The following is a 12458-nucleotide window of genomic DNA, read 5'->3' on the forward strand; positions in this document are numbered from 1 at the left end:
CAGTGGCAGTTTCATTGCTGGACATAGGCAGATAGCTTCTGAACAATTGAAAAGAAGTTAAATCTCCTGAAATGTTTAGTATGTTCTATTTAGCATATCAGAAAAAGTTCATTTGTTTTAACGTTTCAATACAAAGTAACAGAAAGAAGGTTCAATTGTAAATTTCATTTTTTTATGGACAGAAAAGCCATTTTATTTACTATTTGTGATAGGGAAGTCTATGTAAATAGAAACTTCGTAATATTTTATCAGTACTTATTTGTTTACTTTAGAGCTATTAACGAAACTGTCCCTTTTATTTTAAAATACATGTCTTTTTGATTAAGTCTTGTCCAAGTGGGTTCTACAGAGAAATGTAATAACTGTATAGGAGATTTAACAATATGGGACAGTAAAATGTCACTGATTCCTCTTTTATACAGAGAGTGTACAAAAGGATGGTAAACCTTTAAACCTGCTGCGTGCATCTTGAATCAATGGATAAAGCTATTAGCAAATTTATTTTATCATCTTAAGAACTGTGCTTTAATTACAACACTGAGAGTTGTTTCTCTAATATAATTTCTCCACTTTAAAACCAAATTTAATCATTGCTGTTTAAAGATGGAAAAGTTGGGGGGTGGAATTCCTAATTGCTAATAGCTGATATCAGTAGGAACTTCACTAATTTAGAAGTGCCTCTTTTGTTTCAATAGGTTTATTGCAGCAAACAGTGTTTAAAATCATTCACCTGTAATTATATTTGTTAAAAAAAGAAAATGTTTTTGCTACTCTGCAGTGCTTTTCAAAACAAAATGCACATGCATCATCAGTATTTGGGACTGTGGGTTTGAATCGCATAGAGGCAAAGAGCAGTAAGAATTCAGGAGGCACACCTTCAAAGTCTGACATTTTTCTGTTCTGAGCGCGGATATTGGTCATTAAATTAGGGTTTTAGATATGTATCAGAAATGAAGTCCCATATGCCTTGCACATAAGGGGTCTTTATCATTGACTACAAAAGGTTTTTTCCAGTAGAACTTAGCAGCCCCTTCTGGCCCTTGTAGTTGTCACCATAATTTTATCACACTGAACCTTGCTTTTTAAATCTGGGGATTGTCTGAGCTGTTTAAAATCTAGTTGTTTTGCAGAAACATGGCAGTATTCTTCAGTCTTTTTCCATTGAATAAAAGCACAGTTTAGCCCTGAGAATTCCTAAATGAGTCACGGTGTAACAGCTGGACCCTTCATGTTGTTACCTCTGTATTCTGGCTAACATTTAATAAATGGGTGCCTCAACTTTGATCTGCAGTATTTGTTGTCAACATGAAACACCTTTTTAAAAATCTTGACAAATGTCTAGAACTTCTGTACTTTAAAAAAAGTCAGTAAAAAGTATTTGAATACGCAGAGAAACTAGAATTCTCTCCGAGAAAAAAGTCAAAAGTTCATCCATTAGGTAAAGAAAAGGTGAACCAATTACATACAGGTTAAGAGCTTCTTTCAGCCCATCATATTATTGGAGTTTTGCATTAAGAAGATCAATCAAATAAGTTGCAAACTCAGAGCGGTAACTAAAGATTATACAAGTTTATGAGATTTAATTACTCTGAATTCCTACCTTTATAGGACTTTATCAAATAATCTCTGAATCAGATCCAATCTTACATGTTATCTATCCAGAATTTTGTAATAACATCTGATCAGAATTTAATTATTCCAATATGGAAAACCACCACGTCTTTAGGCAAGTTTCTCCAATAGTCTGCTTGTCATTGCAGGGGATTTATTTTTGTTTATGGGGTTATTGTGGTTTGCAGGGGGGAAGGGGAGAGCTGCTTGTGGTGATTTTCTGGTGTGTATTTTTTATGCTGGTATGAGTTTGTGTATCATTTTTCTTCCGTCTGGTGAAGCCATGCTGATAATTTTCTTGTCCTTCATGTGCTTGGCAGTGGTTTCGAGGATTAGCTGCTCCATCATCTACACAGGGATCAAGGTGAGGCTGACTGGCCTGTAATTCCCTGGGTCGTCCTTAACCTTCTTGAAGATAGGAGTTATATTTTCTTCCTTCCAATCTTTGGACGTTATCCCAGTCACCACGATCAATCAATGATTATTGAGAGTGGCCTTCCAATGACATCTGCCAGTGCTGAGGCACTCGTGAGTGCATCTCATCAGGATTTAAGTATGTCCAACTTGCTGAAGTATTCCCTAACCCGATCCTCTTCCACCAAGGGTACATCTTCCTTGCTCCAGCTTTTTCCCCCGTCTCTGGGACTTGGGATTCCTAAAAGCCAGTGTTGCTAGTAAAGACTGAGGTGAAGAAGGCATTCAGTTCTTCAGCCTTTTCCATGTCCTATGTAACCTTCTTATGGGGTACAGTAGAAATGTTGAGGAGAATTTTAAAATCAGGGATAGGTTTTAGTGAGTATGGTCACCAGTGATCTTCCTTGTAAAAGTTGTTTTGAAGTTCCTTATCATTGGGTTGTATATGACAGTAGGGTGAAGTTGCAGAAGCGTACACTTTGCAATGGCTGCATGAAGGAGCAAAATTCATCATTCATGTCAGCATTAAGTAGATTCCCATAAACTTGCACGAAGAACAGTGCAACAGGCTAGAACTACATCAGGGACCAAGACCATAGCGAGAACATGAAGGAAAATTATCTTCCCTCTGGCAGGGACACCACCACTTCTGGTGAACGTGCCCAAGGCACCCAACAGTAGTTACCCAAGAATTTGGCTATCGGTGGGGAGCAGCAGTAGGTGACAGTGGCAGCCATGGAAAACCTGATGCCAAAACCTAACCAAAGCAGGCTAACGGGTTAAATAGTTTTATTGTAGTACATTCCTAAAAATATTAAACATTACTGCTATGAAGATCCAATGGCACCTTTTTCATTAAGCACATTCCTGCAAGTGAGTGTATTACAATTGGTCTGGCTTAAGACAGCAGCAAGTGTTTTTGCCAAGACGGGTAAATTATAGTAAGGAGGGGGACATAATTATTAGGAACTAATTTTTAGAAAGAAAAACCTTCTTTAATAAGAAAATGCATAGACCCTTCCAAAAATTGAAAGATTTTTTCTTAAATGCAAAACCAAGTAATCTTTGCGAGTACTCTTAAAAAAACCAAATGGGAAAGGAAATAATCCAAATAACAATTAGATGCTCATGTCATGTAATTTATTGGCATAAATAAAATTAAAGGTATTTATTTTAAAGAGGTATGCTAGTCTGTGTATGATAAAGTCATTAATACAAAAAACCTTCAGGATATGTCGAACAGCAGGAATTTTCAATAGGACAAATCAAAACCATTTTCCCCAGTGGAAAGAAAGCAACAAAGTATACTGTGTACTGGATTCTTGTTCATCACTTAGACTAAATTTGGGTAGACTTATATTAATAAACAAGTGTTCATTATCATTGTTATTTAATTGTAAATCTTTATTTTCTGACAGAAAAGCCTATGGTAGAGTTTGAAACCCATATAATCCATAATGTAAATGTGTAGTTTGGTTTTTATTTGTATTTTTTTCAAACACCATAATTTTTATCTTTGCATATAATTACTCTTTATGGCCCCCCCGTGTCTAAGCTGCAAAGTGCAAAGCCTGTGGATCTTATCATAGTTTTTAAAGTTGAGGGTTTTTTAATGTAACTGTGCAAAACTTTAAAAATGAGTGGATGTGACCACAAACTAACAGAATTTGAACCAGGAAAAACAAACAAACAAACAAACCAAAACAAAACCCAAAACTACATTGTATCCACCGAGCAGTAGAGCTGTGGTTCATGCATTTGGTGCAATGATCCACCAAATCTTCATGCAGCCAGCGCAGGAGAAGCCAGATGAAATGAACGCCCCACGTGGGAGTGCAAGGACAGCACTGTCCCACCGATATCACCATCACACCAAGGCGTGTATGTTGTGCTCTAGCAGAATAACAGTCCGCATAAAGACCTGAAATTACTAAAACCAGTAAGGCAGGTGTATGCGCACACTTAAGAAGAATCTTTTTTATATACTTTCTATTATCTCTAAGTCTAAGGAGATGCCGGATGATTTGTTGGATGCTGGCACACGCTCTTTTTCTCCTTATCACACACACTTTTTTACAATCAGCATACACTGCTGGAGACAATGTGGTAGAAATCTGTAATATTTAAATGTTTTACAGCCTAAGGAAAATCTGATCGTCTTGTCTGCCTTCTCAAATGACAAAGGCCACATAATTTTATCTAATAAATCCAGAATTAACATTTGAATTTATGGTTGAAGTAAACAGATCTTCTAGCAAGATGTCTGTTTTCATTCCCTTCACAAGTTAAGTAGAATAAGGCAAAAAATGCAACATATGCTCTAACAATATCTCACTGTACATCCTTTATGGGTGGTGTGCATATGAGGGTATGCTGTCTGTAAAATTCTCAGCGTTTAGATTGAACACATCAGAAGTTTCTGTAAATCCCTGAAAGTCTGGTGAGCTTCCCACATAACTACTTGTAACAGTTTTTTGGCTTTATTGGGATTTCACATGCTTCTTTCTGTTCTGACAAAATATTGGATTTTAATAAGGTTTTGTTTATTTTAGAAATGTCATTTTGTTAATTGTTACACTTAGCTTTTTTGCCTTTATTCTCATCTGTGATCATTAAGGGTTTCTCATGCACCATGAGCAGTACTGTCCTTCCACAAGACCCTTATTGAAGAGTAGCTGAAAGAACAAGTTGTGATTATACTTTGGGCACGTTTCCTTTGCTGTCTTATATCGTTTAAAGGTTTTATTAATCTCTTTAGGACATTCCGTACAAAATCCCTGAACTGTATAAAGCCACAGGAGTCTTAATAAAAACAAGATTTATTAACAAAGGAGACAGAACACTGGAGAAATGGACTGTGTAACAAGTCTAAGCTGAAATGTTGCTAAAGCTTGTCTTGGTGGGTCTCCTCCATGTCATTAAAAGAAAGTAAACTACTTTACACATCCTCTGATTGAACTTGCCTGGTTTCCCTCTGATTGCCTCTGGCAACTACCAAATCCAGGAGAGTTTCTAGTATCACATGTCTTGTTTTGAGGGTGCTTTTGCTGTATGTTTGCAGCTATCGTTGCTCTTCTCATCCATGCGAATGTTGGCAAGCGCTCCTGCAGCAGCGGTAGCCCCTGTGATAGCCCTGCCTGCTGCTGGCTACCTCTGCAGAAGGACAGCCAGCCAGGGAGATGCGCGGCCGCCTTCTGACTGCAGCCCACCCGGTGTCCGTAGGTTAGAAACACAGATGTCTGAAGTGGTAGTGCAGGCATCAAGTCTGCCCGGAGCAGTGCTTACTGCCTGGCATTGAACTATTTAATTCTTTATCTTCCATATAGCTTTAAGTTCTTTTGAAAGAGTTACACAAATGCCGCTCCTCATCCTTTTTCCATATCTTATTTTTGAACAAGCAGATCACAGCTCAAGTCTGTCTACCCTTTCTCCTAAATTATTGACCATGACTTTACATAGTAAATTGCACTGGCTACAAATGTTTGCTTGAACATAATTCATGACAGAGTTTAAAGAGACAGAGCTTACATATCATTTTCTCAGCCAGTAAACAACTGATGTTAATTTTGGCATTTCTCAGCTTCCGAGTGCTTAGTTTTGATAAGATGGTGTTCTTTTCAATACTTAACAGTCCATTTAAATAATTTTCTTATTTTAACAAAAAAAAGCATCAAAGCTTGCACTGAAAATGAAGTGACATCCTGCAAAATCCCACTGACCCTCCCGTTCTTTGCAAGACTCCTGCTAGTGAGTCTTGCAAGCGTTGGAAACTGGATGAACAGCATCTCCACTATCACATCCACTAAGTGGCACGTGCCGTTGCTGGTGGATGATGCACCTTTCCCATTTCCCGTGCTGGAAGGAGGGTGCAGCTGGGGTGAAGGATGGGATGGCAGATGCACCATTGGGCTGGTGGCAAGAGTTAGGAAGAAAGAGAACCGACTCCCTGGAAATCTCCACTCTGCTGTGTTTAGGTCAACCAAGGAATTATCAATTTTTTTTTTTTAATATACACAGCAAAAAGGAAATACCAGAGACTTTGTTGTTTTGATTCTAGGCCTTCTTAATGAAATGCTTGGGGAAAAAATAAGTTAAGCATGAGCAGAATTTTTTTAAGGTTGTTCTGATGAATCGTATCAATGAATCAAGCCTTAAGCAGATGCTTGGAGTGGAAATTGTACTGAAGACTGAGTTTAGCAAAAGTATAAATGGCTGAAAAAAGGCTCTTAGAGTAGAATTTTTAGGCAACTTGTTGAGAAGTTGTAGGTCCTAGATTTAGTCATATAGAAGTAGCTTCAGAGTCATGCTTTCCCTTTCCTGGCCTTATGATTTTTCTTATGCTTTAGATTTCAGTGTGGTGTTTTGTCCTCATAAACACTCCTCAACTCTTTGTATTGCCTTGTCTGTAACCATTTCTTAGGCTTATTTAATTTTTTTTAAAATAATTCTCTGCCTTCCAAGAAGACAGAGAAGATAACCAGTTAAATATATGTAACACATAACATAAGTTAATTTTATCGATGCTTGGAGAATTGTCCTGTAAATCTCAGTCAAAATGGTTGTGGTCTTAGTTAAAACTGGTAAGGCTGGATCATTGCCTTGTTTAATGGCTTTTCTAGAGCACAGTTTTCTCCTGTTTTTCCTATATTGTAAGGTCATTAATGAGTCATTATCTATTGCTAGTAATTACTGATCTCTTGAGAATATTGGATTAATTATATAGGAATTGTAAGTGGAAGATACAGTTACATATTCTGCAATGTAAGTAGTAGTACCTTGCTGTATTGTGGCTTTTAAGAATCTGGTTGGGGTTTTTTTTGTAAATTTTGATTGCTGAGTGTGCCTGGTAAAATATGAATTATTGTATTACTGCATGTGATAAAAGGTACGCTATTGTGAGCCTCACAGTCTGCAGGTGTAACAGATGTAAGGCAAGATTAACAGGACAGAACAATAATTAAACCACAGACAGCCATCTCAAAGAAAAAAAAAAAGGTTTATCATGTCCAATGCAATTATTAAGTGTGTCTTAAATTCTCTGCAAATATTTGTAAAAGCAATAAAAATGTGTTAGTTTGAAAGACAGCTTTTCAGTGTGGACACTTACTTTAAGGAATTAAGATCCCTTTTTATGAATGTAAAAGCCGGGTGAAGTCCTGCCATATGGCAGCATGGTTCATAGGCAATAGGGTCTTTGCTTTATAGATGCTGTGAGCTAAATGCTGCCAAAGAAAATAAGAGAGCAGTTAGTATATATGCATTTACAACAGTATGAATTGCTCGCTCCCTTTAAGACAGGAAGGTTCAAATAATTAACGGTAATATTATGGCTGCAAAAGGAAGTCCAGTTGTTCTTCAGCAGTCTACATCTGTGAAACGTGATACCTCTGGGGACTGAGATTTAATTTTCCCAGGAGAAAATATAAAAAGCAGGAGGAAAAAAGGAATGACTTCTGCTTGAGCAGAATAAACCTGCATCTACAAACGATTAACACTGCATAATGAAGTAGTAAAGAAGCAAAAGAGATTTCTAATAAAAGACTAATAACAAATCCCATTACACCGTGGTGTATTTTTTCCCTTGAAGTGTATTAGACTTTTAGCAAGGCTTCTGAATGAGATTTGGGTAGTAGCAAGCAAAGTCAGCTCAAATGCTTCAAGCTTAGCTGAAATTTCTTGCCTAACAGTTTGCTTAACTTGAAAGTTGTGGTTTTACAGGTGGGAGGGGTTGTTAATGCAAGTAATCAGCTTCACGCAGAGTTTGGGTAATGTTTGTGTCACCGTAGGATAATAGTCTCCTGTAGGCTAGGCACTGCAGGGTAATGTGCCACCACTATATGGTAAAATCCCTTAGATAGAAGAGATGTGGTATTAAATGCAGTAGCTAAGCTTTGCTTTTGTGCTAACACTTTTTCTGACTTCTCTTTCTGAGGCCTGAACATAAGTCCTCATGGCAAAGGGGTTTGATCAGAGAAGGAAAGACATGGAGCTTGTGTTTTGTCATAGCTAATATTGTGGCTTTTATAGTTACTACGCTAACATAAAAAGTTACAAGAACTTAGAGCATAAACGTTTGATATAAGGATGAGATGATGCTTTTGAAATCATGTATTTTCACTTTTAAAAGGGAACATGTCTTGCAAGGGAAAAAATTCTCTAAATCTATAACATGGATGTTTTTGCGAATGCGAATTATACATATGGTTCCAGTGGCGGGGGGAATAAGAGTTTAAGTGAACAAATCCTTGACTCACAAAACAGTCCTTTTGAATTTCTTTTACAAGAGAGGGTCTTTTTGTATAGATTGCTGCTATCTTAAAAGCTTGTGCTCAACTGACGTGTTGGAATTAATTTGTCTAGAAATGAACTTTTACTACTGGAATCAGGAAAAAAAAAAACAGATGCCTTAAATCAACAATGAGTTCTGGGACAAAAGTGGTTAAACGTGAATTCTTACAAGTGAAACTAATCCTGATGAAATTTCTAGTTGCCTTTTTAGAAATTTTTGTGAGTTTTAAAGAATGACTTAATTTGCTTAGCAGAAATTTGCAATCAATCTTTTCTTGCCACTGAATAAACAGATTCCACATGCGTAGTAATTTGCATATCCCAGCTAAAAATGTAATTCATTATTTTTAAGTCCGATTCGTAATAACTATTTCAGGATTAATGTTACTAACTATTCTTTAGCTCTTTTAAATGTAACCTTAGATAAAAAGGTACAAAGCCAGCGGGTCTGTTCTAGAGTAGGAAAGGGAAGTAACTTTCTTGAGGTCAGCAAGTAAATCAGTGTAAGAGCCAGGACTGGAAATAAGAAATCTTAAGAAATAATTTTCTTCTACTGCATCTCAAGCTTCCAGCCTCAAGCAGATATTGCATTTAATAAGACAGATTTTCACGTTTTGCTAGGTAGGAAAGCAGCACAGATATGAACAGGAATTAACGGTACAGTCTACATGCAGATTATCACTAAATCTGGTAAAGATTTAAATTAGGTTTGATCAAAATAGCATCCATAGTGTATTTTACATGAAGCTGCAAACACTGTCCTCAATGACAGGGAGGAAGCCTCTTAACGTAAGAGGGACATGGTCCATTTTAACTGCTGTTTGGCATCTGCCCCTGAACTGGCTTTCACTTGACTGGGCTTTTCAGGGCTTCTCAGAAACCACTGGCTTCACCCACCTGTTTTTGCTGTTCCAGGCTATTCTTGTGTAACATTTTCTCCCTTTCATCTTAGATCACTATCACATTAAATGCTCAAAAATGTGGTATATAGGATTGATATGTTTTGTCCTTCGAGGTTCACCCACGTAATAATATTATTCAGTTAAGCTTCTACAGTCTGTAATGTATGACTTCTTTAATGTAGATGCAGTAACGTTTCCACAAATACAGTTTGTTAAGCGGTTATTGCAGATCTTTGCGCTTTGCAAAATTTTCCGGTAAAATGTTTTTTTGTTGTAGTTGATCCTGGGATATGTATCCTGACTTTACCATACTTGGCAAAACAGAGAAATACAAATCACGCCTTTTCTTTTTTTTTTTTCAGGCGATGGGTAAGGCTCCTGTTTGGACGTGAATTCCCACTTCAGGACCTTCTGGTTGTCTGGGATGCTCTATTTGCTGACAGTATCACCCTGAATTTAGTTGACTACATTTTTGTAGCCATGTTGTTATATATTAGAGATGCCTGTAAGTATCAACTATCTTACAATCTTTTAAAAAGAGTGCAAACCTATTTTTCAGAGAAAGAGGACTTCAGAAATGCTAGATTTCATTGTGACTTTTTTAGCGTACTGAAAATCGTTCCAAATGCTAGAAGAGGAGCCATTTATTATCAGGCGCGGTCTGCTGTATTGATGAACCAAATTGTATCTGGGAGTTAAATGCAGGTTTGTTTTCTGAGTAGTTCTGTGTATTTATATGGAGTTGCGGATTTTAGGTGCAGTAAGTGACACAGGTATGTATAGAGCTCCACCTTCTGACCAAGCTGACGAATTGAGTAAAGCCTCCCTTCGACACTGGACATATTTTTCTGCTGTTCTGCCGTGAGAAATGTGAAAATGCGTAAGACAATGACTCATAATTTTGGAAGATATATCTTGAAGGAAATGTAAACGCAGGGATGAGTAAGAATTACAAAATATGTTTATTTTATGCAAGAGTGGCATCTTTAAAAAATGGTCATTTCAGTTTATTTTATTTTAGTATGCCTGAAACACGTGCAAAGGTGAATTCTTACGGCTTAGTGATGACCGATAAATACATTGAGTTGGGACAAATAAGAAATCACAAAAATGTTGTGAGCTTATATAATTGTGAATGGGAGGAGGAAGATATGTAATGATTAATTGAGACATTTATTTCTGTCCCATCTTATTTTGCAAAAAATTCTGTATACAACTTTGCCACAACAAAGTACGTGTTTTGCAGCAAGACGCATGTCTGTCATTAAATATATAAATTCTGTAGCATGCTGTTCAGAGTTAATTATATACAATCTGTAAGCTTTAGGTTATAACAAGGTCACATATTTGACACAATTTTGTATTCTAGGACACATGAAGTTTTCAACATCTGTGGTTCCTATTTTAGGGCCCAATCTTGAAAATGTAACGTGTGTGTACTTTACACGTACTGTCGTTCCACTGCCTGCCTTCATGTGGTTTTTTAATTACTTTTTAATAAACATGCAGTATATAGAGCTACCTTACATTCCTCTCAAAGAAGTGGACATTTAATTCAGTTTAGAGGTTTCAAAATTAATGCTGCTGTTTCAGGATGATCTGATTCCAGGTCATTATGTTCTGCGATCTAAATCTGGCGTGTTTATGTGCAGTAAACTGAAATAATCTTAAAATTTTTGGTATAGCTATGTAGAGCAGATGCATGTAAAAATGTTTCCTAACATCACTATTTTATTTTGTGTCATTGTTTCCCTTTAAAAAAAAACACTTTAGAACTGTGTTTTTAAGCACCCGCTTCCTTTGGGGGGAAGGAGGGTTGTTCTGGGTTTGTTTTCTTTTGCTTTGTGGTGCTCATGTATAAGTATCGGTATGAGGTGACTAAAAATGTCATCTAAAAATGTGTTCTAGGCATCTGTAGGAAATCAGTCTCCCTCTTTTCTCCGAGATCCCCAGGCTTAGTAAATAAAGTAATAAATAGCTTTAAAGAAGTGGAGTACATTTGCCCAAATGAGATGCAAAGTCATCTCATCAGGACAGCTAATATTTCATACATAGAATGTTTCTGTAATAAGTAACTTTTGTTCTATAGTTGGACCTAGTTAGTTACTGTAAGCATAATAGCATGGTGAGACAAAATACCTAGTCATAAATACTGTATTTATTTTCAAAGTCAAGCTCAAACTGTAGCAATTTCCACTGTTCTTGATTTGATAAAAGAAAGCTTTTCTTATGTATTTGTAATAGAAGAGTTTTCCATTGTTCCTCATTTTTTTATTGCTGATAATATTTGAGCTTTGAATGGACTTCAAAGTTCTATTGTAATATTTTTTAAAACACTTTGAAATAAAATAAGTTTCTAAAAGCTTCTGCTTATTTGGTGAAAGGAAATGGTAGCTCAGAAAACACCCGATGATGTTAATCATCTATAAATAAACCATCTGGAAATTTTCAGTTTAAAAACTTTGAAGCAATAGAAACAGTAATAGAGCTCCTGAGATGTTATGTTATAAATATGTCAAACATAAGCAATGATAATAATACAATACTGAAAGCATTTGAAAGTTTAAAAATTATGCAGATTCCTTTATACCAACACATTTGGGGACGGGGGAGAAGTTGCTGGTTTGGGAATTGATAGATTTTTTTTCTGTGTTTTATTATGATGTTCTCAAGGACACGATTTTAAGAAAGTATTATTTCTAGTATATTTTTTCATTTTATTTTTATTTTAGTTTGGAAATCCTCTGTTACTCAAACAATATATTATTCAAGGAGAAGGGTGCATTTAGATTCTTAGATTATTGTTTATACATTTTAGATATTACAGATACATAATCATGTACAAAGCCATTCTGTAAACTGCTCTGTTCAGTTTTACATCTGTATCCAAGCTGCGCTTTATCCATGGAGCGATAATCCTCCTAGCCAAGTATAGAGTTGTGGTGTACCAAAGTATCTATGAGTTTTAGTAAAATATTTTCTTGATTTCCTTGGAAAAAATCATGCTGAATGACCTCTTTTTTTTTTAAATATGTCAATTCAGAAGCATGAATATGTTACTTCTTTTTCACCAGTGTGGATACACCCGCAGTTGTTGATGAAATCAGAATGGAGGGGAGGGTGCGGTGCAAAATTATGTATCTTTTATGTACTTCCCTTGCCTTCAAGAAGGGCGAAAATGAACAAACCTGAAAGACCTGTCTATATTTTGCATAGTAAACTAATGTCATTATTGCACCAGGA

General features: G+C 36.3%; 1 protein-coding gene across 2 annotated transcripts in view; it reads left to right on the forward strand.

Moving 5' to 3' along the window:
- TBC1D5 (TBC1 domain family member 5) overlaps positions 1–12458 on the forward strand; it is a 320822-nt gene that overhangs the window by 226805 nt on the left and 81559 nt on the right. For both annotated transcript variants that reach the window (XM_054193612.1, XM_054193613.1), the window contains exon 15: positions 9578–9720. In XM_054193612.1, the coding sequence (XP_054049587.1) occupies positions 9578–9720 (143 nt within the window). The remainder of the gene's footprint in view (positions 1–9577; positions 9721–12458) is intronic.

The sequence above is a fragment of the Rissa tridactyla genome, chromosome 2 (genome assembly GCF_028500815.1).
Source record: "Rissa tridactyla isolate bRisTri1 chromosome 2, bRisTri1.patW.cur.20221130, whole genome shotgun sequence".
NCBI classification, from domain to species: domain Eukaryota; kingdom Metazoa; phylum Chordata; class Aves; order Charadriiformes; family Laridae; genus Rissa; species Rissa tridactyla.